General features: G+C 45.2%; 5 protein-coding genes across 5 annotated transcripts; 2 read left to right on the top strand and 3 right to left on the bottom strand.

Moving 5' to 3' along the window:
- Positions 1-202: 202 nt before the first annotated feature.
- Positions 203-1,611, bottom strand: LOC133906440 (short-chain dehydrogenase ptmH-like). The gene has a single exon (XM_062348349.1). It carries the CDS (start codon positions 1,580-1,582, stop codon positions 653-655), a length of 930 nt encoding a protein of 309 aa, XP_062204333.1. The 5' UTR covers positions 1,583-1,611; the 3' UTR covers positions 203-652.
- A 3,423-nt stretch (positions 1,612-5,034) lies between these two features.
- On the top strand, positions 5,035-7,739 carry LOC133906642 (ribosome biogenesis regulatory protein homolog). Its single transcript, XM_062348594.1, has 8 exons — positions 5,035-5,219; positions 5,319-5,469; positions 5,867-5,918; positions 6,025-6,153; positions 6,564-6,681; positions 6,819-7,005; positions 7,095-7,208; positions 7,308-7,739. Exons 1-8 carry the CDS (start codon positions 5,125-5,127, stop codon positions 7,431-7,433), a joined length of 972 nt encoding a protein of 323 aa, XP_062204578.1. The 5' UTR covers positions 5,035-5,124; the 3' UTR covers positions 7,434-7,739.
- A 1,622-nt stretch (positions 7,740-9,361) lies between these two features.
- On the top strand, positions 9,362-10,494 carry LOC133905713 (uncharacterized). Its single transcript, XM_062347473.1, has one exon. It carries the CDS (start codon positions 9,683-9,685, stop codon positions 10,115-10,117), a length of 435 nt encoding a protein of 144 aa, XP_062203457.1. The 5' UTR covers positions 9,362-9,682; the 3' UTR covers positions 10,118-10,494.
- A 3,751-nt stretch (positions 10,495-14,245) lies between these two features.
- On the bottom strand, positions 14,246-15,385 carry LOC133906082 (uncharacterized). Its single transcript, XM_062347861.1, has 2 exons — positions 14,971-15,385; positions 14,246-14,840 (listed from the first exon to the last, which is right to left on the bottom strand). Exons 1-2 carry the CDS (start codon positions 15,383-15,385, stop codon positions 14,512-14,514), a joined length of 744 nt encoding a protein of 247 aa, XP_062203845.1. The 3' UTR covers positions 14,246-14,511.
- Positions 15,386-19,965: 4,580 nt separating this feature from the next.
- On the bottom strand, positions 19,966-20,711 carry LOC133906671 (ocs element-binding factor 1-like). Its single transcript, XM_062348638.1, has one exon. It carries the CDS (start codon positions 20,634-20,636, stop codon positions 20,157-20,159), a length of 480 nt encoding a protein of 159 aa, XP_062204622.1. The 5' UTR covers positions 20,637-20,711; the 3' UTR covers positions 19,966-20,156.
- Between the last annotated feature and the right edge of the window lie 5,504 nt (positions 20,712-26,215).

Raw genomic sequence — 26,215 nt, forward strand, 5'->3', positions numbered from 1 at the left:
TAATCATCCATGGACATCAGGGGCAATGCGTGTCACACCGACCAAGCCGACCTTGACAGTGACCATTTTAGTAGTATGAATTATCGATTCCTTCGCTCGTGACGTTTGCATTCAACGGGGATCGAGAAATCAAAACCAGTGGACACGTCACACGTGCAATAGCCATCCAGGTACTACTAGAAATTCGGAGATACATACAGACATACGGATCGATCATTCGTAAATAAATTCATAGATTTCGGCAATGCCCAATCCCTACTAAGTATGATAGACGACGTCTCATGGCCACGGCATCTATCGCATGTCGGCACGGCGGGAAAAGAAAAAAAAGGCAGCGCGCGAGCTGACATTCAGACGGTGTAAAACTATGGAGCCGTTCAACGTCGCCATCGATCTGCTCCCATATTTTGAAACACCTTCTGCTGCTGAATTATTCTTTCCTGCAAATCGCTCTCAAACGCTTCAGCTTCAGCTTTGCACTGCATGGTCGATCGCCACATTTAGAGTACTTATCTCTCAGGGTCAGGGCTTCTCCATAGAGGAGTACATCGTTCATAGTTTCATTGTGCATTGGAAATAAACAGTAAAAGAAATTCCGGAGCATTTCATCTCGTGCAAATTAACTCCCTTGTTTGCTCAGTATATATTTGAACTATTTTTTTGGTCCCACTCCCGCTGGCGTATCTATCTTCTTGTCGAGTCCGAATCGCTTGGTGAAGAAGGCGTCGCGCACCCAGATGGGCGACGCGGCCAGCGCGGCGAACAGCAGCGTCATGTTCCCGTACACGATCTCCCGCGGCGGCCGCGCGCTCAGCACCCGCCGCGCCACGTGCCTCGCGAACGCGCTCGCGTCCGTCGCCCTCCCTGATTGCGACGCCCGCGCCCGCTCCTCGATCGCCGCCGTGAAGTCCCGGTACAGCCGCCACTCCTGCCCTGCCAGGTGCGCCGTGTTTGCGCGCCCGAGCCCCGACCTCACCGCCCCCGGCACCACCTTCACCACGTGCACGCCGAACGGCCGCAGCTCAACGCGCAGCGCGTCCGTCGCCGCGTGCACCGCCGCCTTCGACGCGCAGTACGGCGCCGCCCAGGGCGTGGCCACGTTCCCCACCACGCTGCCCACGTTCACCACGCGCCCGGAGCGCCGCGCCGCCATGTGCGGCGCCACGGCTCGCACCATCCGAACCTGGCCCAGGAAGTTCACGTCCATGGCGCGCCGCACGGCCTCGGCGCGCAGCTCGGCCAGCGGGCCCGTGCACCCCATCCCGGCGTTGTTGACCAGCACGTCGATGCGCCCGTGCTCGGCCATCACGCGGGCCACGGCGTCCGCGACGCTCTCCTCGGAGGTGACGTCGAGCGGGAGCGTTTCAAAAGCATCGCCCTCGAGGTCGGGTACGCGGTCGGGGATGTCGGTGGCGACGACGCGGCAGCCAAGGGCGGAGAAGGCCTGGCAGTACTCATAGCCGATGCCGCCCTTGGCGCAGCCGGTGATGAGCACCACCGGCTTGCCCTCGCCGTCCTCGGCGCTCGCGCCATCGCCGACAACGACTTTACTAGTGTCGTTCGCCATGGACTGCAATTGCATACATGCAAATTATGCCGCGAGCGCGCTCTTAGGGCAGTGTGTGTTGCGATTAAGCGTCGATCGATATATATACGCACGAGAATTGCCCAACAATGCACGTTGTGTTTGGGGTGTCCGTCGCCAGGAATATGCAAGGAGGATATGCGATCGAGTACTCTTGGCTCCGTTTGCTTGGATGGGACAAGCATACGTAGCAGTGTTCATCACCTGGGTCTGTCTGGGTGTAGATGTAAATGTCGTGCTTGCGTTTGGGATCCGGATGTACCTGTCAGCTTCTTCGTGGGAGCGCCGGCCGGTGTTTTTCTTTTCCTTTGCTTCTGCGATCATCCGCGCCGGCGATCGAGAACCTGCTGTCTCTTGAAGATGCTTATGCAATGATCGACAGTGTTGAGCTGATGATCTGATCCAAAATTGGTTATGCTCACAGGTTGGCAGATATGGTTTTGATTCTGCCACTGTTGCTCGGTCGGATCAGTGTTCACTGTTCAGTAACCAAAGGAGCAAGTAGCCAAATGGACGGTGCTGTTTTGGACTAGCACAATTTCTTGACTTGCATTGCCTCAGACATCGGAAATTAATTCAGAAGCACAGTAAAGCGATAAACATCGGCATAGAAATGTGTATATGCTCTGCAACACATTCTGCTCGTCCTGCAATCCTTCTGAGATGCTCTCGCCGGTAGGGTTTTTCCATTTCTTTTCCTTTCTTGCGAAGACTCGCCAGTACTTCAGCGGCAGCGACCATGCACGGCAGCGAGGTACCACAAGCTTCAGCGCATTGTGGCGGTTGCATTTGAGGCGTCCGCGGTAGCATTCACGGCAGCAAGCATGGCCGATGACGACTATGGTGGGCGGCGGTAGCATGCTGCAGAGAGAGAGCGGGGAAGGGAAGGGGGTGACGAGCTTCATTGGACCGCGGCGAAGCTCACCGTGGGGTCAGGTCGGGCAGAGGCGGCTTGTGGCCCAGAGTTTGTCGTAGAGATCGACGAGCACGCGGTGGCGACCGGCGAGAAAGGGGAAGGAGGACCGCGCGTGGGAGCTTTGGTTGGGCTTCGGCTCAAGGAGGTGGTGGACAAGCTTCTGGCATGGCTCCTCTCACCTCATAGGTGGCAATGGCAATGAAGGACGGTCGGGCGTGGCACGGCGGGGAGTTGGTGTTGCTCAGTGGCAGCGCTCGCTCGAGCAAGTGGTGGCAGCGGCGGAGCCGGAGTTGCCACGGGGTGGAGTGTGTACGACTCATCACCGCAGTGTCCTAAGGAGGGTAGCTGCCACGCTACGAGGTCAGAGCTCAGTGGCGCCTATGAGGTCGACGAGCTATTGCGCCACCACCAAATCCCACACCACCGAGCTCGATCCCCCTCCCCCCACAGCCGACCCTTGAGGAGCACGGAGAAGAACAATTGAGCTTCCCGAACCAACTCCCACGCAGATCCTGTCGCCTCTGACCAAATCAAGTGTGCTGCCCCTTTCTTCCTCGGCACCGGTGTGTATCCCTGCCACCCCGCCGTCGAGCCGCCGCATCCGAGCTCCTCCTGGCGAATAAGACATGTGGTGATGAGCTTCCCCGAATCCTCCTTTCTCTCTCGCACGTGTTGGATCCACCTTGGCGCGATGCCGGCGCAGTCTCCCCCCTTGTCGAGGTCCACCGTCTCCCTGCACTCGCCGCTGACCGAGCTTTGCTTATATGGGTTTTTTGTCGTGTGTTGGTTCTTATGGTGTCCTCGGCCAGCCGAACCTTGTCGCCGTTTGCCGCGCAGTGAGATGCATTGCCGCGTGCTCCTATGCACGCCAGCAAGGCCAGCCATGGCATTGTGGGGCCAGTCCACGTCAGCTCCACCCGGCACGCCATGTCGACGCTTGAAGCGGTCAAAGGGATTTTGGACTTGGATGACACACTAGAACAGGTTTAAGTGTTTGACTGTGTATTTTGAGAGTTTGTGGATGTAGATGAAAACTCAGCGCAAATTTATGGACCACCGATGAATTTTACCCTAACAAAATTTATGAAAACATAATCTGATTTCTCAAACAGAATACAAGAACTTTTTTCTTGGTTCTTGTAAGACTTATTGAGGGCTTTGCTCCTGTTTTATAAAAATATTAAATCATTGTGGGAACCTCCCCCACAGTTTTCAATTAAAAAGAAAGAAAATACGAGAACTTTTTACATATATTTTCTGCAACAGATTAAAAAATAAGCGTAAAAACCCGTGGAGGAATCGGTTTTGGGGATATCAAAAAGTTTTTATGTCACCATTCTTGGGAAGCATGGATGGAGACTGGTTACAAAACATGAGTCCTTATGTACGCGTGTGTTGAAGGGGAAGTACTTCCTGCAGGATGATTTTATGGCTACGAGAAAGAAGAGCATACCTTGTGGAAAACTTTATGGAAAATAAAGATATCTCCAAAGATAAGAGTATATTTGGTGGCGTGTGTTGCTTGATTACACGCCACACAGGGCTAATTTATTTAGGCGACATATTGAGACAAACGGGCATTTGTGACGTTTGTGAGGCAACTGATGAAACCTCCTTCCATGCGCTCGTGAACTGCACTATTGCCAAATCCTTCTGGTCATTGCTGAGAAGCACCGCGGGCGTCAAATTACCGCAGTCGTACTCGTTCACCTAGGCTGGAACCTTCTGGATCATAACTATTTGTCCAAGTGATGATGCAACTGTTATCTTGTGCAGCATGACAGCCAGATACAAGGATACAATGTTGAACCCAACGTTGGCATGTCTTTGGGCTTACCAATTTGATCTGATCTAAAGGTCTGGTTGTTTGGATTTTTATTTTTGTTTTTAAAAAATCGTGCTTTTAGTTTGTCTAAAAAGCTATTTAAAAAAAATAAGTGGTAGAAATTATCACATCACATAAGAAGAATATTAATAAATTTTACCAGATTTTTAGAAATTTATTTGAGGCACTAACAATTATTAGAAGTTATAAAAGTAGCCTTTTTGAAGAATTTTAGTTTAATTTATACACATGATTTTTGTGTAAATTCAATTAAAATAGTTTGCACATGGATTATGGAACACGTACAAAAAGTTTTAGGATTTTTTAAGCAACAAAATATCACTATTTTAGACAGATAAGATATGAGAGAAATTGAAATTTGGAGTACTGTTCACCGCGGTAGGGCTGTAAGGCCTATCCGCCCTGTCCTATGAGAGGGCGGTAAGGGCCTAATTGCCCCATAAGAGGGCGGTAGCGCCTGTTTTTGCAAATCTTTTTATTCAGAATACATTTAAATAAATTTTTATGTTAAAAAAATATAAAAATAAAAAAGCTCCGGAATCCTCTACCTTGAGGAGCTTTAAAGGTAAATGCTAAAGGTAAAGGTAAAATGTTGTTGTGGTCCGCACTAGCTCGGATTTCCAGGCGGAAGCCCAAAAGCCCGATCCAGCCCGTTAAAGGCCCAACATCCTGAAATACCCTAATCCAGGGAGCCCAGAACGACTTGAGTCGGCGAGAGCGAGCGTGTAGCGAGTAAGCCCTAGTCCCTCGCCGCCGCCACCACGCACCGGCGCAGCCATGACGGACGGAGACGCCGCCAGCTGCGAGCTCGACCTCGGCAATCTCATGGCATACGACCCGTCGCACCACCTCGCCGCTACCCCCTCCTCCAGGTGCGCCCCTGTCTCAGTAATTTCCGGCGCCTTCTTGCTCTGAGTTGTTTCCTGACCAAAACTAAAAAAAAAAAAAACCGGGCTTGTGGAGGGACACAGGGAGGAGCTGAGGGAGGAGTGCCTGCGGAAGGCGACGGAGCTGGCGCAGGCGGTGGCTGACGCCCTCTTCGCGCTGCCGCCCAACGAGGACCGCGACGGCCCCATCGTCCGCCTCCCGCCGCCCACCACACGCCTCCCCCGCGAGAAGCATGTGAGAAGAGATCCTTTGCTGTTGATCTGCCATACAATCGTATAAAACTGTACTAGTATTTTTAGCTTTGCGCGTGCGAAAGAAAGTGAAACGTCCTAACTTGCTGTGCCTATGAGATTAGATTGGACTGGGATTCGAGGATGCATATGCTCATACTGACATTCAGTTTCGTGCTTAACATCGGGTGTTTTGTCAAACATGCGAGTAGAGTGAAACTCAAATTTGACATGCAACTCTAGCTAGTAGCTAAGGTGCATTATTTTTGTTCGAGTTTGTATGGTCAATGGGAGTAGAAACCAAGCTGAACGAATGGTTCTTATGTTGATGTATCATATGCTACATAGTGAATGCATAGTTGAGGTGTTTCACTACGTTAATTTATTTTTCTTGTCAACAGCTACCAAAGCCAAATCCTCCTACAAAATGGGAGCAGTTTGCAAAGATGAAAGGTGATCATTTATTATTGCTTCTACTGTTGATGTGTTTTTAAATGAGTTTTTGTTGGAAGTCCATTTCTCTCTTCTGGTTGGATGAATATATGGATGCTACTTTCAGGGATTACAAAGCGCAAGAAGAACAAGCGTGAATGGGATGAGCAAACTCAATCCTGGAAGCGGACTTATGGCTACGACCGTGTTAACGATGACAAAGACATTCCAATCATTGAAGCCAAAGCAACAGATGGTTAGTAATTTGTCGTCTTGAACTTTTGCCAACAAACCTGTGCCCTGCAGCAAGACTATTGCCTTTCCCCTCATCTAGTAGCCTATTGCAGCATCATATGCTACATAGTAATTGTTTAACAACCTACTTGCAACTTGCTTCTGCTTGTTTACGCTGAATTTTTCTTTTGAAGCTAGCTTATGTACCCTGACTTAGTCCAGCATTTTAAATATTCAATGCTTACCTTCATTTGTCCTATATAAGTAATTACTTTTGTAGTTTAAAACTGTCTAGATCTGACAAATCCTCGTTATCAATGATACTCATTCAGAAATGCATGTGTCCTAAACATGGTTTGTCAACCTGATTCCCTTATAAATGATGATTCGTTTGTTTCTTCGAGAACGTGATCGATGATTTGTTTGTTGCAGAGCCTGGTGTTGATCCTTTTGCTCAAAGAAGGGATGATAAGAAGAAGCGAGTTGAAAAGCAAGAAAAGAACAGACTAGAGAACTTAAAGAGAGCTGCAAAAGTTGGTGCTCTACCAAGGTGGTTATCCTTCCTAGTAACAATCTGTTTTGAATTACTTTTTGCATTAAAAAGGAGCCTTGTAGAACTATTCAGAACAGTATATTATAAGGTCAAGCTTTTCATCTAACAGCTCCCCAATTTCTTTTTATCTGCAGTCATATACAACTTGCTGCAACAGCTTTGCCCATCACAGGAACTAAAGCTGATCTTCCAAAAAAATCTCGAAAAGAGGATCTTGAGGATGTTGCTGGCATGGCTTCATCAGCAACAGCAAGTGGTGGGAAGTTTGACGAAAAGTTGCCTGGCGAGAAACCTCCAAAGCACCCTGGCAAACATAGAAAGGTTTTTATATCTGAACACCTTTGCTTTCTTTGAGTCCCTGCCTTTGTAGACTGATATTGTGCACTAACTAAATTGTGCTGTTTCTGCAGTTCCTCCCTGTTGTTGAAGGGAAAGGAATGGGCAACTTGGAGAAACAGCAAAATGACAAAATCCTAAACTCTCTACTTGCCAAAAGCTCTGAGGAGCAGATTGATGTCGGCAAGGCAAGCTCCAGGATTCAGTGTCTTACATTAAATTCTGTAGTTCCTCCCTGTTGTTTGATTGAGTGAGCTAACAGCTGCTGCCAATAATTTTGTAACCAGGCAATTACAATGTACAAGGTGAAGAAGGAAAAGCAAAGAAGGAAAGACAAAGACATGTCTTCGAAATCTAATAAGCTTAAGCCCCAGAAAAAGCCTCACAAGAAATCATCAAAGAAAAATGATTAGGTCTACATCTTTCTTGTGACTTGCTGTAGGAGCTGAGCACGGTTTTGGAGCCTCAAGGAGATCTGGCAAATTTTGCTATGGTATTTGTATGGTTTGAATCCATGAGAGAAATATTGTTATATCGTCTGCTGGTTAATGGTTATGACACCAGGATCTGAATGCTGCTATACCATAGCTGCCCTGATGTGCACACATTATATTTTTCGAAAATTTGGTCAGGAATGTAGTTGACTTGACTGGCTGGTATGCTTGTTGCAATCTAAAGGAATGCCCGCCTACTATATGAAAGTGCTAGTTTTGAACAAATTCCTTTCTTTAGCCTTTGTGACTATATTGCTTTCCTCCGTAGGTTGCTCAAATTTTATTCGTTACAGGTAGCCTGTATTCTCAACAGCAATCTTCTCCACACAACAGATTGTTATCAGATGAAGGTACAGAAAAGAGAGCAGAAGTTTCATCATTCCAGTCATTTTCTGATAAGCTTGTACAAACCTGTGCGAATCAGAAACTGGCACGGAAGTTTCATCATTTGCGTTGCCTGTTTTGTTGAACAAGGCCAGTCAACATTCCAACCATCCTCACAGACTAGAATTTGTGGAACAGCAGGCCATCTAATCACATCGTTGGAATAGTCATGCGTGACTAATTTAGGACTAATACCCATGAATTAGAACCATTCACATCATGATCAAATTATTGAAATTAAGATTTATGGTGGCAAAATCCCTCCCAACTAACATTGTTTTTTACATGATTAATACTCCAAAATGGTTAAAGAATTGAAGACAAAGCTATACAGTTTGTAAACAGTAGCTGTTTCGTATCTTTGTGTCTGTCTGGTGATGATCCTCTTGGATGCCAGTGGCGATCAACATTGCTGGTTTTGGCATTTCTCATGTCCTCTCACATACATGAGAAGGATTTCCCAACTCCTTGATAGTTACTGGCTGTATGAATATTTTGTACTACTGTATATGTGGTCGTCCAGAAAAAAAAAACTAAGCTGTTTATGCAGAAAAAACTAGCAACCCAATCCACAAAACGTGAGAAATTATTCAACGCTTAAAATTCTTTCGTCACAAGTGTATGTATTCTTGTTCAAAAGGTTTATAAAATGTTTGGATAATACTACAAGCCACGCTCGTGACTGTAACAGTCGGTAATGAATTGGGATTGTAGATGCTTTCTTTCGTATGTTTATGAAGTTGCACGAAAGAAATATGACTTCGCCTTGTGGATGCCCAATAATCGCGCCTCCTCCACATTTCACACTCAAAATTGGTTTTATCTATTTGCATGCATAGAAGTCATGGTTCGTGCTTTGACTCTTGTATTGTTACGTAGCAGGGTCACAAGAGGGCTTTTGGGACTATAACCTGCCATTTGCACCTATCCAATCCAAATACAATAAAGCCAGCAGCATGGTTACAGTATAATATTACTTTGGAAATTATTTTTCCATGGATTGAAGTGTGCACGATCACATGTTTATGCTACTGACCTATTGTACATACTGTTTTCCAGGTATGCTAATCTATCAAGTGCTGCCGCCAGAGTACGTTGTACTTAGCTGCAGTTGGCACACGTCTTTTGTTGCAATCAGCCAATCCAAGGCAGAGCTCAAAAGATGAAGAAGAATCAAATCAATACTAATTAGAAAAGAAAGAGAGAGATGTGTTGAAGGCTTGAAGCTAGCCAACCCCATCTACCCTAACGAACATGTAATCCTCTGCACTTAATCCCAACCATTATTAATTCCTTGCCCTACTCTTGTATTTCTTCTAGTCTCCTACGCTTAATTTATACACTCGATCGTACGTACATGAGTAGAAAACAATTCAGGTGAAGGCCAACGCAGTTTCCATTATTTCCATTCGCCTTCCATCACTGTTCACTCTATATAACATGCAGCACCTAGGGGAGAACGAAGAAACACACACACACCCACCCATCCATTGGTCTTCCATGTCCTAATTGACTCCTAAACCGTAACTGCCAAGCATAGATGCTATTTGCTCATACGTTTGGCATGCATCCATGACCACTAAATTCCAATGCTAGTAGTGACTGCTAACCTCATCTCGAGGCAGGTTCTCCCCAACTTGGAAACCAACAGCCTCTTCCTCTTCCTCTTGTCACGCCAAGTAACACAGCAAGAAAGCGAAGCCAATCCATATCGGAAGGAAGGACAGGTTGATTAGTCAGTCGGTGTCTTTGCGTGTGTGCAAGGGAGCAACAAGTACCTTGCCATGGGCCAGGAGGAAGCCACGCTGATGCCGGCCACCGTGGTCTTCTCAGGGGAGCCAATCACGACGCCCGTGGAAGCCCCTGACACGCTGCCAGAGAGCCCGAGGAAGGCGAAGGCCCCGGCGCGCTGGCTCTCCGTGCCACCGCCGCCGGGCCGGCCAAGGACCATGCCGATGCAGGGGGCGAGGAGCTTCTCGAGGGCCCGCGCCGTCCGGCCGGAGGATGACCCGTTCCTCGCCGCGTACCTGGCTTGCACTAAGAGCAGTGGCAGGAGAGGCGGGACGGACGGCGGTGCCGGCTCCCGGCCGGAGCCCAAGGGCCGGAGGCGGTTCACGTGGGTCGGGCTCGGGCTCTCCTGCAAGGGCTCCGGTGGAGCTGTGGAGCAGAGCATGGTGAAGGTGGCTAAACGGCCGGAGGTGGATCCTAGAGATGATTAATCGACCACTCCATCTTCTCTTTTCATCTCTTGTATGTTTGTTGCTAGTGCTGTTTCGTTGCTCTAAGTTTGGTTACTAGAATCAATTAGAGAGTGAAGACATACGAACGAAAAAAATGTGTGTTTTATGTTTGGTGAAGGAAGCATCGTTTGTGAAAAGAGATCGATTTGCAATCTCATCTTCTTTTTAGGTTCAGATTATGTGTGAGTTGCATGTTTCTCTGTCCACGATGTCGATCCCTCACCTCCTTTTCATTTAGGTAGATGGATTGCCTTAGCTTCTGACAGGAAATGCATCTGTGTGCTATGACTGTGAGTGCCAACTTGATAAAGGCAGAGATTGGCTGAGACTGTAACCATTGATCGTTGTCTGTTGTATTCTGATTATTTCCCGAGCACATGTTGGTTCTCCAAATTGTTTGTTTATTCAGTGCTCCTGCAATGCTGATTACTAACAGAAGAAGCCTCTTCAAAGGTGATTCAGTCAGTCAGAAGTGACGCAGCTGTTGAAGAACTGCAGGTTTGTGCATGTATCACTGTGATGAAAAGATCCATGTAAGTTATGGTTTCTGTCCAAGATTGCGAAGTATAAGCAGAGTTACATATGTCCAACAGATTCAGATGTTGCTGTACTTTCAGGCAGACCTTCAGAACTCGGAACTGATCATTGAGTTCTCCGAAAGTGTCCCCTGCTGTCCGCAACTCTGAACTAGACTCTGTTCCAATTCGTTATTCGTCTCCCAAGTCCCAACCTGTTACAAGTAGCTGTGAGAATTCAGAGGATTTTGGTGTTACCGCTGCTACTTACTATGGCACGGAAAGTAGCTCATGAGATGGAACTGACAAGGCATTAGTTCCAAATGAATAATAAGCATGTTGTTTCTCAACAATAAAATTCCTTTTTCTCTGATCAGTTGAATGGCATGAAGAGGGAGAATGCCACATAAGGCGCAGTTTTTGGATTGCAAGCCAGCCCAACCCAACCGATGCCCCGTACTTGAAAGAAACTATACGCGTCAGAGAAAATAATTCGAAAACGGTACATACATTGGACGGTCAAGGTTTCTTGTATGGATTTATTTATTTATTTTTCTTTCCCTGACAGGGAAGTTTCAGGTAAGATTAGTTGCATCAGATTTGGAAATGTTGTTATCCTGGGAATACAGGGCTGCATACTTGCATCGCAATACATTGCCAGCGTTACATTACTTCTCTCTCGTCTGAAACTTGCAATCCAGGGTTAAAGTGGTTGCTTGGGCCTCTTGTGTGCTCAATTTGCGTGGCAGGGTGACCCAATACCTAACAGGTACCTGTTTCGCTTGATACCCATGGCCACAAGTAGCTAAGAGGAGCAACTATTTCGTTGTGATTCAGACTCTCAGCTCCTTCCATAAACAAACACCAAAAGAAAAAATATGTTCAATTCACTTTCCTGCGTCTCAAATACAACCGTTACCTTCTATCTATTATATTAGTAAAGCAAAGTTAAAAGAAGCTACCTCCTTTGCTCTCAAAGCCTAAAAATTACCACGTTAATTGTTAAAAAAGGAGAATAATCTATGGCATTAATTATCATGGGTCCTTATTATAACAGTCTAGATTTCGTAGAAGATATGTGAAAGAGATGGGGGAAAATAGATTGGAATCCGACTTAGATACTACCACACTTTCAATACGGAAGTGCGATTGCAATCCATCTATGTTACCAAATTGATTTGTTGACACGCTCTATCAATATCTATACACAAGAATAATCGAGGAGAACAGAACCGGATCGGGAGTCACGTAAGTCCCCTGCGGGCGAAGCCCTACAACGCTCTTCCTCAACACACGAACCAGACGAAGGCTATCGACAGGCGTTGACGAAGAGGTTGAGATGGTCCTAGGACATGAGGGGCTTCCTTGAGAGATAGAAGGTGTTCGGTGCCAAGCATGCCTAAACAAAGGCAATCTGTGCGCCAGCGGGCAGCAGTTGAGCGGCAGAACCTGGACGAACCAAAGGTGTTGGGTGTTGTCGTGCTGCACCAGAGATAGAAGGGAGCAAGCAGCTGAGCATGCCGAGCGCGACCGTCAGAGCTGCAGCAACTATAGCAGGCCGAGCAGTTGAGCTGAGGAATTTAAGGTACTTACTTAGTCATGTTTTTAATATTACGGTGATGTGATATATTTGAATCATGGGTAAAGTGAGAAGACACCTTTTTAAGCTCATGTTCATGTCATCTTTTTTCGGCGTTGCAGTGCTCGAGAAGCACATGATGGTAGGTCTGAATCAACATTGCTTTCCTACTTGAGATTGGTCGTATTTACATGATAAGGGGAATACATTTTAATTATGGAGCAATGGTAATTTATGTTGCATAATTAAATTTAGCTTTGTTTGACTGGATTCATTAAGGAAATTTATAAACCAGATAATAAATTTGTTACTACACAACGGATCTCGTGGCATGACGTAGGCTACAAGGCAAGGCACGACCTACACGGCCGTGACCTCTGGTAGCGACAAGGGACACTGATGAAGAGGCACGACATGAAAACCAGGTTTCAGGCGCGCACCACGCTAACAAGTTGGCAAGGAGCTACGTTTGATTGAATTCATTAGGAAAATTCAGAAATCAAAATATGGGTTATTTTTTTGTGTGGTACGAGATCGTGGAGTGAGATAAGTTATCGTGGCAAGGGATACCAACAAAGCCATATATCATTATGTATTATATCAAGGCTATTGAGATGATTTTAGTTACGTCAAAGCTATATCAACTATAGACGGCGCAATTTACACGGGTCACCATTCTAGTTCATCATCAGTTTAAGCTTTGTGACACTCCATAGTTCTAGAAACTTTCAGAATCAAGTATGTTTTTGAGCTATACTGCACTCCCCACATGGACATATGGAGAATGATCTTTTTTCCCTATCACTAAACATGCACGCGCGACTAGTTCATTTCAAATACAAGGGATGAACAACGAAGAATTAATACGCACGTCTTTGCACGTGTAGAGGAGAGAGTGTTATGCCTGTGGCTAATAATTGGTACAGTTCACTAATAATTGGCTAGGATATCTCAAGCAAGTGGATTCGGATGTTTTGGAAGCAACAGATGCTTTCTCTGATTAACACTGTCTAACATGGGCCCTCTCTCTAAGGACCGTAAAAAGCTCTTAGATGATACTTAGTTTGTATTTGAAGTAGTATAAAATGAATTCTGGTGAATTATTAACTGAACAAGCACTAGTAAAATTTCACGCAAATGCACATTTGAATTGATCGCCCAATGTCAATAAAATTGCCTTGTCTGATTCCAACTGCCGCTTCAGACTTTTGCATGTCGGAGCATGGATCATCTGCTCCAAATCTATACTCACAGATGAATCCAAGTGGACCACTTCCTCTTCATTTCCTTGCAGAAATAAACAGAGTAATCTTAAACTGTACTGAAAGACTGAGCGATCCAGGTCAGTTTTAGATGGTGGAATCATGCTCATGCATAATGGCTATCTGTTTGGACCATAATTAGCTGGAAGATTACGAGATCAGATCGAACCTCAAGTGGTCAGCTACAGCATCTGACAATTTGCATCTTTTTTTTCTTCCTTTTTACATAAAAGAATAACAAAATACATATATTAGTCAGCTGTGCCTCTGAAATGGGGAGCAGCAACTGTATCAGAAGAGAAGAAACATGCAGTTGTAATTGTAAAGTGTGTGACAGGGTTATCAAGCATCACCCTGAAAGATAAAACATCCAAGGATGCTACCATTTGTGCTAGGTTAGTCCCTACTCCATCACGTGATCTACCTTTTTGCTCCATGAGGAGATGGGTTGGTGGTGGCATTAGTTTAACACACTAGCTTCTTGGTTACATCTTTGACTCCATAGTAAAGGTAGTTCAACTACGGATCGGGATCCTGTTGCTCCACTCCACGAGGAGATGGATCCTCTGCAGTGGAGGACTCAATGCAGAGAATCGTCCAAGAAATGCTGCACAGTAAAATGGAACACTGCAGCAGCAGTATGAACTGTAGTTGGAGGATCGGTAGCATTCTACAGCTGAGTTATCCTTTCCTTTTTCGCACTACTAGTGTATCACAAGCAAAAAAGAAAAAGAAAATGAGTGTCGATTCTTTCAGGATTTGTCACTAATATTTCATTGATGAATGCGTCATCCTTGTACTCGCAAAAAGAAAAAAACTTTCACTGATGAATTGGGCCCAGGGCATTGCTGGTACATTTCGAAACTATGTTGAATTGAGTGGAAAATCATCGAATTTAACTCTCCATCATCAAGTAGACCACGATATGATTTTCATTTTCCTTGTGAGAAATCATCAACAACAAGACGTTGTGCCCAATCCCAATTTACAGCGGGAAATCATGCTTCGACTGAAAATTCACGCAAAGCAGAGCATGTCACGCATGGCCTCCCATCTGACCTCCTCGAAGATCATGGCCTCGACGCTCTCCCCTACCCGCCTGGCCTCCTCTTCTCCGGCGTGCCGCCTCCACTCCCGCACTGACCCGGCCAAGTCGAGCTCCACCAGCCTCGGAATCCGGGAGATGTCCGCTGCGATCCTCTCCCAGGCGGAGACGATTCTCTGCTCCTTTTCTTCTACCTCAGCTGCGCAAATCTTGCCGCGGTTGCTGTGGAAGGTGAAGCATGGGGAGTCGTGGTCGGATGGCGGCGAGCTCCCTGAGGTCGACGGCTTCTCGTCCTCCTCCCCTGTACCAAGAAACAGAGTGGGGTTAAGAAAGTTACCGGAGACCAGCGCCAAGAAAAAAATAAAAAATGCAGGGACAGATTAGAGAGTGAATTAATGACAAGATTTGGCGCAAGGAGGATCAATGCCTACAGTTGCTAAGCGTTGGCGATTCCTCGTCGGAGTGCAGCTGCAAGACGGACACCGGGCTGAGCTGCCTCCCGCCGTCCTGGTCCTCCTCGCGGCCGCCGTCATCGTCGAATTCCGTAAAGACATCGCGCGGCAGGCGGCGGAATCTCTGGCGGACGCCGCAGGAGAAGCAGCCGGCGAGATGCCACCGCAGCGGCAGCTTCCTCCTCACGGCCTTGCCCAACGTAGACGTAGCACCGCCATGGCTTCCGCCTTGGCGCTGCCTGACCGAGCCGCGGTCGCACAGCCCACGCAGCCGCCGCCCGCAGGCCTCGGCCACCGAACAGCACAGCAGTGCCTCGCCGTGGAGGAGTAGGAAGGGCTCCTGCTGCTCCTGGAGCAGCTCGGAGAGCCTCCTGCCGTCGCAGTTGCTGGCCATTGATGAATTAATTCTTGCTCGATCCGGGGAAGCTGAGGCTAAAGAGAGACAGGGGCGTGTGCTGTTGAAAGCTGCAAGTGTGTGTAGTCGAGGAGGGCACTCGATCATGCTCCCTCTGATGTAGTCAAAGTCATGGAGTAGAGTAGGCTCTGGATCATCTCTCTCAGTCCGTCGATTTTGATGGCGACCGATGCACATATAAAGGTGGACATGTCTCTTCTGTCTCCTCCTCCTCCTTCTCTTACTTCTTCTACACCTACACGCAAAGCAGAGCAAAGCATAAGGGTGTCTGCTGTGCTGACTGGTGCTACTACAGGTACAGAACAATGCTCCTCTGTGTGTGTGTGTAAGGTAGTTAGTGGATAGTGGAAAGCTAGATAGATGGTGGTGGAGAGTCATGTGGCGCATGCATTTGCATTTGCATTTGCAGTAGGAAAGAAAAAGGAAAAACAAAAAAGATTTGGACTTTGATCTGACGCCGATGTTGTATGCTCCACAGTCCACAGTGAGCAAGATGCTACTTGGAAGAGTGATTTCTGTGTGCAATTAAACAAGCACTAACCAGGCCTCATGCAGAAACGGCGGGTACGCCACAGTGCTAGCGTAGGGAAGAGACAAGCGCAAGGCTCCATGCTGAAACAAATGAAAATGCCCGCAGCTGATTCAGTGTCGATCGATCACAGACTGCAAGGTCAGCAGCATGCAGCTGCTCAGGTTATCAGTTAGTAGTAGTACCCTAGCTAGCTTGTTCTTGGTTCCCTGCCTGCCTTCCTTTCCCCAGAGAGGCAGAGAGAGATTCAAAACCCACATCGTATCAGAATTCTTCAGCACGAGTGACTACTATTCACTACTAGTCATGCACCTCCTTCTTTGATTGTCTATGTAACCCAGCCTGCTCTGCAACTGCAAGAGAGGGGAGGGGACACACTGCAACTGCAGCTAGCAAGGATGCAAAAGGCCTGCAACAGATGGGCTCCATGGCTGGCACCTCCTCCCTTTTAGTAGGCCCCGGGCAACTTTTCTTTTTCCCCTGCTCAGATCATCGGGGCAGGCCATACATGCATGCATGAGGAGAGGAGCTGTTAGCTGCTGTGTCTGTGTGTAGGAGCAGCAGTTGCAGAATTGTGTATGAGTCCGTGCATTGCATGTCCCTCCATCGGTCGCCTTTCTGTTATGCATTACTGCCGGTCTGCCGCTACCACCACCAGCTGAAAACTTACTGCTTACAACAACGAGCCATGCAGGGTCTCAAGGACACAACACAGCTAGGAAAAGAAGAGGACGAACACTGAACAGCATGCAGATGTAGGTGCTTGTTATTACTGCTATTTGTTCGCGGCTCGATCCATCTGTAGGCTACATTTTTTAATGTTGGCGTTCACAGATTCAAATTTTCCCTCTGAAACTTTTGCACACTGAATGTCTGGTCTGACGACTGACATTCCGTTCCTACGATATTCGTGTATGCATTTGACCATACAGGTTGCTGTTGTTACACTGTAGCTGACGACAAATGGAGGTATTTCTGGGTTTGTGATTTTCTAGCTATATACATAGTGTGGTAGGACTAGGAAGAGCAAATAGCCATGGCTACAAATTTCAAATTTTGGTGAGAATGCATATGGAACTCGTTACAGATTTGAATGGACTGCCGAGCTGGACAATCCTGCTGTACTAGTAGCTGGTTTGCTGCAGCAGGATCTTTTGTCCCCTCCAGCTAGTCTCTCCATCTTTTCTGTCAATCTTCCCACTGAAAGCAAGAAACCAACCAGCATTGCATGCTTGCAGTGTTGCAACCACCGCAACCAGCAGCTTGCTTGTGAATTGTATCCACATCGATCTACTTTTTCTGCTGCAGCCAGGTTGAGGTTGCCACCATGCATAGCGAATGACGCCATCTTGCTTCTTGCCCTCTTTTCTTTCAGTTTCAACACACAATGCATCTGCACATTTCCTACGTAAGCTCTTCAGAGCAATAACTGTGCAAGATTGTCGATGCAGTAACTATAAGCTAGTGCTTTTCTGTGGAGAATAAATTTACTGCACTTTTGTGATGGTAAGTGTGACCATGAGCTTGTGCGAAACAAGGAAGCGCAACGGCAACTGTTGCCATTGCGTGACCAGCCTGTGAAAATAGAAACACTGATTGGGCTGGAAGGCCTGAGTGGGCTAGCTTTGATAGATGGGCTTGTCACCCAAACTGTAAAAAATTTAGCAAAGCTGTTTTGTTTGTATAGACACATGCGCAAGAATAATAACTTCCTACATTATTACTTAGTGTTATCTCCACTTAATTATCTACTTCATATATCATGCATGCATCATCACAATATATAATCGACAGCATTACCATCCAAGAGGTTGATCACAAGAAGAAAACAACAAGAATGGCATCTGAAGATGCACCTGAAACTACTTTTTACGGCTATTGCTGAAGCACTTAGATCTCAACATCTACTGCGAATGTGCAGACGTCTTACAATATGTATAATTTCCAAAAGTAGATGCATGTGCCAGAAGCGCATGGAAGTTAGCTGGTGTGATTGTGATGTAACACAGTAAATAATGTCGGAACGGTCCGTGTAATAATTGTTTTTTTTATTATATTAGATAGGTGGAGATATTTTTAGTCACGTCTCAATCACTCTCGTCATCATTACATTTTTATCTCTTATCTATAGGGAATATTCCTTCTAACGCTAGAAAATATCTTAGAGTTATTGCAGTCATTATCTACTTACATTGCTCTAAACAACCCAATCCTGACATGTGTCCTAAGGGGACCCGCACTGGACCCTCTGTTGAGGCTAATGACGATCTCCCTCTGGTCATTTTCTCATCAGGTTCCAGCTAACCTGTGAGCCTCTTTTTAAATGAGCCTTCACTCTATCACCGAAGGTCCTCATATCACCTCCCTTTGGCCTCAAGCCTTCGTTACACCCTTCGGGCTTCTTCAGCGTTCGTGCCTTGCCTCCATGCTTCGTCCCTTGCGCCTCGCTATGTCTTCTCAAGTCTAACTCTGCAAAACATAAATACAATTACACATACCTTTACGGTAGCCTTGCTGTTTCGGTTTTCTGAATTTGATTATTATGGTCGAAGTCAACGAACAAAGGTCCACTCGGTACCATTCCCCCACATTAACAATCAATGTGCCAGAAATATAACTTACGCATCAATCTACTTTTATGTTATTGCTTTTAATTTTTTATTATTACTAGTATATTTATTTATTATTATTTTATCATCATCTTTTTAGTTGAATCTAGTAGGTTTCATCTCTAATCTACTTTAACTTATTTGGGACAAAAACTTTGTGGTTATTGTAGCAGATGCATGTACCATTCCAAATCCAACATCATCATACGTTGCATGTGGGCCACCCATGTCAGCCTCACTGTGTGTCACACAGTGTCAAGATCATACTCCATCTGATCATAAATACTTATTGTTTTTTTATTTTTTATGATCTTCAATGTGCAACTTTGATCATTATTTTTTTATTAGAATATAGTTATAATATCTAATAAAATATAATAGTATGAAAGTATTTTTCAAGATAAATCTACATCTACGATTTTTATGTTTTCAAACTAAATAGAGTAAATTTCAAAAATATATAACTATTTTGATACATGTTACAAAAACTACAATTTTTAGTGTCTATTTGAAAAAAATATAACTATTTTGACACATATTATAAAAAACTACAACTTTCTCACCGTAGACCTATCTATCATCCTCTGTCAACAGGTGAGTCCATAGTTAATCCTCATATTACATAACATATAGGATGACATGTGGGTCCATAATGAGAAAGTTGTAGTTTTTTTTAATATATGTTAAAATAGTTATAGATTTTTAAAATTTGCATAAAAAGTTATAGTTTTCTACAATATATGTCAAAATAGTTGTATATTTTTTAAATTTACTCAATTAAATATTATGAAAATATTGATGATCAAAATTTTAATAGTTTGATCGAATTTTAATCAAAATGACAAGTATTTATGACCGGAGAGAGTACAAGCTAATAGCGAACGCAAGCTACAATTAAGAGACGTAAAACACATCACCTGTGCCGCCGTCTTTTCAACGTGGCGACGGCGACGCGCCACCAGCTGCTACTAGCAAATAACAAAGCCGCCATGGGCGTCGCCGTTCTACCTAGCTTGAAAATGACATGAACGACCCCGGAAACTAAAACAAAGCACGAGACATTGCAGAATATATGCACCATAGCATATCACTTTCGTTCTCTCTTTTTCAAGCATATATGCAATTTCTCGGCCGACGTCGATGACCGCGAACTCAACTTGAGCGTGACAAGTACCAAATTTATACCCCCCCCCCCCCCACAGAATTTGGCACTGCGCGCAAAATGCGAGAAGAGCCTAGTAACCATGCATATAGTTCACCAACATATCAAACCAGAAATTGATCGAGACGAACAGGTCGTTCATGTTAGCATAAATATCGATGCGAGTAGCCAAATCTCATCGCAAAGAAATCGGTTGAAACGAGGCGCATGAATGGAGTATATATATAGGCATTCTTAGAAGAGTTTCGCTGTGCATATATATAAATCGTGCATAGTTCCACATGTGCCAATTTCTCGCAGTTCATTTTTCATCAAGAATTGCTTGCTTGCTACTATATCTACAAGAGTATCCTGCTGCTTATGATGATTAAAGTCCTTTCAGTTCGTTCCAGTTGACCCGGTCAAAAAAGACCCGCACGTGCATGCATGGCATTGCATGCCCCCACGTGCCTACACGATCAACGAGGCGAGCGTCTGCAGCTCAAAGCCGGCGGCGGCGTAGAGCTGCCGTAGCGCTATGGCGCGCCGCGCGGCCGCGAGGCGGCGGCCCAGGGCGGTGGCCTCGGCGCGCAGCCGGGCGTTGGTGAGCCGGACGAGCGCGGCGCGCGCCTGGAGGCCACGAAGGCGCGCGGCGAGCTCCTGGTTGCCCGCGCTGAGGCGTGCCGCGCGCGCGCGGAGCTCCTCGAGGTGCCGCTGCTTGCGCGCGCGGGAGCGTCGCGCGGACTCCCGGTTCGAGATCTTGCGCCGGAGCCGCCGCTCCTCGTCGGCAGCGGCCGAGGCCGAGGCCGACGTCTCCTCCTCCGGCGGCGTCGTCGTCGTGTCCTGAAGCGGAGTATCGGGCGGCGGCGGCATGTGTTCGGGTACGAGGCCGAACCCGATGTCGGAGAGGAAGGCCTCGAGGGCGGGGTCGGAGAGGAGCGGGAGGGCCATGGCTGCTGCTGCTGCTGCTAATTGCCCAGGGGCAGAATGGTAATTAGCAGCTTATTAGAGGGGGTCGAGTGGTAAGAGAGGGAAAAGGGAGGGAACAAGTGTAGGAAGGCCCCTATTTATAGGCGATTCAATGGTCAGTGGGCCCCACTCCTCAGTGCTAACCTGACGTGGCAACTTTCTTCTTTAGAAAAAAAAAAGTTTTGCATGGGCAGGTTGATTGTCCTGCCATGTAACTTTAATTTGCGGCATCAATATACATGTTTAATGTAATCACTGGATTGTTTATCAGCCGAATTGGGAGGTTAAACTTTTGTCAAACTGAATATAAACTGGTCAGGACATGAAATATAAGCTAGCTGTAAAAAAGAGAGAGGCTTTCAGATGTTTTGAGCCATCCGATCAAACCGTCGTGTTTCGAACAGAGATCGTGTTTCCAATGCAAATAAAATCCAAAAGAAATCGTGTTGTTATTTTTTAACGATATCGTTATGCTTTTTTCTACATTACGTTGTTATCCGCAAAGCTCACTTTGGATCCAACAAAACCTTGCAGAAAAAGTTGATAAGTTACATCAGGAATAAATAAAATCGTAGTAGGCACTCTCTGTAGGAGAAGAGACGCATGCAAGCGCATCATTTGTTGGGCAAAATAAAGCACAACTTTGGAAAGATTTGGGCATGGGTGGCTTGGGGGTTGGTCGATGCATGCATGTCCAAGGTAGTAGAAGAAGAAGAAGTGACCAGACGAACCTAACTGAGAAGCCTCTAAGCCTTAGTCACTAAGGAAGATCTATTGAGCTTGATCCTTCCTATTTTGGCCTTGGCCCGCGAGATCTTATTGATTGAATAGGCCCTAGCTAATATATATTTTGCTTTTCTCTTTATATGACATGGACAAATCAGATTAAGCCGTTATATCATGTGCTCAATTGCAATCTCTTACAATCAAGGGTTATATGTTATTTAAGAGTGGAGGTATGAGCCCAATTTTAATGATCTATTCTTGTAACGATATGTAGTTTTTTTAACCCCTATTTAACTGAGGCAAAGAACTTATTGTTTTCCAAAATCCATACCATCAAAAACATGTTGGTGGTAGTTGATCAAATGAATAAGATTGGTTGAGCTGTGATAGACTTAAAAAGACAGGGGTATGTTGCGAGATATCACGCAGAACATTCGAAATTCTTCATAAAGTTGTATTATAAGGTAGATATAAAAATTGTGAAGGATATTTTTGCATGCACGAAATCAAAGATTATTTACAATTAATCTAGTTTTTTAGATCAAACAATTAATCTAGTTTATCTAGTTTGGTAGTATAGTCTTGTCAATTTTATAGGCAGACGGGTTTTATGCAGTAGGCATGTAACCTGGCAAGATACTTTGTGCATAACATGGAGCGAGAGCTGCATGCCTTGCAACCTTTCTAGATTTTTAAGCTAATTGCAGCATAGCTAGCGTGTAGATCGATCGACCACTTTAGCTTGGTTACATATATATTTAAAGACGCAGTATATATTCTGCTAGGTCAGGCAACAGTAGAATAAATATCTGATTAGGAATGTGCTCAGCCACTAGAACAGCATATATCATCATGTCACCATCCATAGCGAACTAACTAGAGAGAAATATATACTCTCATAAAAATGGAATGTTCCGTTGTCGCAAGGCATGGAATGCAAGTAAGTAATCTTATTTCCATCCGTTCAAAGACACAGAGATATTTATAGAGCTCTTTTACATATTCATACTATCTATAGATAGGAGGTAGCATAAATTTAATCTGACCGTTCATATGATTGAATATTTCTGTAATTACGATAATAGTGTTAATATTTGCCTATCATACTATTAAAGGGCACTGCAATCTTTTTTTTATACCTAATCCCTAAATAATCATTCAACTAAATAATCAGCATTCAGGCCAGTCTAAATATTAAACCTATGAATTTACATGATATAACTACTATGCTATTTCTTTTTTCCTAAAAATACCCTTATACTCTACATATACTCCTCTCATATACTACTCATACTACCTCTAAATAATAGTTAGTATTCTAACCAATCTAAACCATCTAATTAAAAAAAATAGATGGCTCAAATTCCTTTGAAACCACCATAATTTTTTTGTATTTATATATACCAACGTCTCCCTGTTGAACTACTCTCCCTGGGATGCTGGTTTCCCTCCACATTTGCCGTCGGACATCCTGCTCTGGCGCGTCTGGATTTCAAGGAACAACCTCATCTTCAATTCACGGGGATGATACCATCAAAGCTACCGTCAGCGATATTGATCTCTGGAGCCACAGATACAAGAACGCTCGCCAGAGTATGTGGCTTTGGCGCGACTATTGTTACATCGTGCTAGCTCTACCTCCATGTAATAATCTCGCCCCAGTATGCTGGGATGTACTCATGTACCAAAAACTTCTTGTACTACTTTTCGTTCAATAATATCAACGTAGTTGGAAAAAAATATGCCATGCATGTTTTTTCTTTCGAAAATAGGGTAGGAGCTATGTCATTTATTAGAGAAGAACATAGTTTTTACAATTATACACTCCCCTTGCTCAAAATGAAAGAGATGAGAAACTACAGAAGATCAAACAATAAAGGTGTTAGCACATCCAAACACTCCAGTCGACATAAGGGTGAGTCACCGGCCATGATGACAAGGCAACTATCATGCAAGATCACTTTGTTGCGATGCTGAATCAGCCTATGCCTCGGTCTATGGACCTTATTTGGGAGCGGTTTAGCCAGACCTCTGCCAACTCGTAGCATCTGGCCGTCCCTTTTACCGTGGAGGAGATCCATCAAGTCATCCTCGCCATGCCCTCTGATAAGGTATGGGGGCCAGACGGTTTCATCGAAATCTTCTTCAAAAAAATGTTGGGGAATTATTAGAGAAAACTTTGTTGTTGTGGCACAAGCCTTCTATCAGCTGCATGCCACGGGGTTCAATCTCCTAAACTCGACTAACATTGTCCTTCTGCCAGAGACTAAAAAAATCTCTGATTATCGCCCGATTAGTCTCATCCATTCCGTAGCAAAGATAATCTCCAAAATTCTTGCGCTGCGGTTAGCCCCCACATGGACTCCCTTGTCTTCGGATGCCAAAGTGCTTTTATAAAAGTGTTGTAGCATCCACGAGAACTTTATGGCGGTTAGAAATACGGCATGTCGTTTCCATCGTAATACACACCCACTTTGCTCTTAAAGCTGGACATTGTGAAAGCTTTTGATTCGGTTTGTTGGGAATTCTTACTCACCCTTCTCCACCACATGGGTTTCCCAACTCACTAGTGTGATTGTATCGCCTGCCTCTTTAGCACAACCTCTTCTAGGGTCTTCCTCAATGAAATCTCGAATGCGCCCATTCTGAATGGAAAGGGGCTAAGGCAGGGAGATCCACCATCTCCATTGCTCTTTGTTCTAGCCATCGACCCTCTTTAGCGCCTCATTAATATGGTGGTCGACAAAGGGCTACTAAGACGCTTTAGAAATTAAACCCCTATGGCACATGTCTCCCTCTATGCTGATGATGTTGCGATGTTTATAACTCCAAAGCTTGAGGATGCTCGGACTCTGGTGGAAATCCTAAGATGTTTTGTGAAGCTTTGTGTTTACAAACAATTTTTCACAAGTCTTCGATTGTACCAATAAGATGCGAAGCTCTCTCCTTGCGTGATATCCTCGTTGTGCTTCCTACAAAAATGGTTGCCTTACCCATAAAATACCTTCAGCTTCCCCTAACAATACAACGATTGAACCGGGTACATTTCTAGCCAATTCTTGATAAGACGCATGCCTCTCTCACTGGATGGAAAGCGAACCTTATGGCGCCGAGTGGGGGACTGACCCTTGTCAGGTCAGTTCTCTCCTCTCAACCGATCTTCTTCCTTTCCGTCAAAAATCCTCCAAAGCAAATCCTTAAGGAACTAGAGAATATTAGAATGCGCTTCCTCTGGGCGGGCACAGAAGAGATGACGGGTGGCACATGTAAAGTCAATTGGAAGTAGGTCCGCAGACCGATGGGCCTAGGCAGTCTAGGCATTCTTAACATAGAGAGCTTTGCCAAAAGCCTTCGAGTCAGATGGCTTTGGCAACAATGAAAGTCCCAACCTTTGTCGGGGGTGGGGGTCAGAAATCCCTTGTAATGATACAGATGAGCTCCTCTTTGCAGCATGTACCACCATCACTATTGGGAGTAGTGAGCGTATTTCTTTCTGGCGATCGGCTTGGCTTCAAGGACAACACCCAAAGGATTTAGCTCCTTTGGTGTTCTGGAAATCAAAGGCCAAAAGTTGTACTCTTCAGGAGGCCATTACTAATAATGTTTGGATACCAGGCATGAGTCCACGGTGGGAGTCACTACTCGCTTTTATCGCGAAGATGGTGGAACTTTGGACTGCAGTCCAGCGGGTTGAGCTACATCCAAGCGTCTGCGATGACATAACCTGGAAGCTCACATCTTTAGGCGAATATTTGGCTGCTTCCACTTAAAAAAAACACACATTTTTATGGTGCCTTTGACACCGAGTTTTAGGAAATCATCTGGAAGGTCTGAGCCCCTCCAAAATGATTTTTTTTTTTTTGCTTGGCTAGCTCTTCAAAGCAGACTTTGGACTACTGACATGCTTTCTCTTAGAGGATAGCCTCACAATCCACTCTGCCTGCTTTGCAGACGCATCACGAAAAGTCATTACCATTTATTCGTGGAGTGCAGATTCTCTAGAAGGGTTTGGACTGTCACTGAGATCGGATCACTCAACCAGCTTTGCATTCTTCATGGTGGATGCACTCAACCACCATATCCCAATAGTGGAGATCTCTTTTACCCAGCTCAATCATCCCTAAAAAGGGATTAAAATCCCTTATTATCCTGTACTGCTAGAACTTTAGAAAGAGTGCGACGGGTGGATTTTCAGAAACATCAAGCAATTTATACTTACCTTAGCCCAGAGGATCAGAGAGGAGGCAAACATTTAGGCATCTACAGGAGCGCGACACTTAGGGCACCTCATTTCTGGAGAATAAGTCTTTCCACCTTATCCAACTGGCATTTCCGACTTTTTTGTTCATTTGTTCTATTAGTTTTGTAAACTTTGCTTCTCCTTTTTAATATAACGGACAACTCTCTGCCGGTTCATTTCGAAAAAACAACACCAAACATATATGACATTCATGTATACATGAATTGCTTGATAAAATCAGATAAGATTGAAAAGCAACTGCTAACTGTGCGGACATGAGCATTTGCTTGCAGAATTTCATATAACACCGTACGTACTGAATATACAGTACCTAAAGTTGGTTGGACGCATGAAGCGGAAGAAAGCCTTCAGACAGAAGGAAAAGGCCTTGCCTGCACTGCATTGGAAACAAGCCCCAATCTACTCTACTAAACTAAACGCAGTCCTAAAACTAAAAGCAACACTACATGCATCACTGTTCACTACACTAGCTAGATCTGTTGTCTATTGGGTACTAAAGCTGCCCACCTCCTTTCTGCTTCAGCAAGTGGGCGGCACGAGAGACGAAAGAGTGGTAGTTTAATCCGTTAGCTGC

This window comes from Phragmites australis, chromosome 23, assembly GCF_958298935.1.
Source record: "Phragmites australis chromosome 23, lpPhrAust1.1, whole genome shotgun sequence".
NCBI classification, from domain to species: Eukaryota; Viridiplantae; Streptophyta; class Magnoliopsida; order Poales; family Poaceae; genus Phragmites; species Phragmites australis.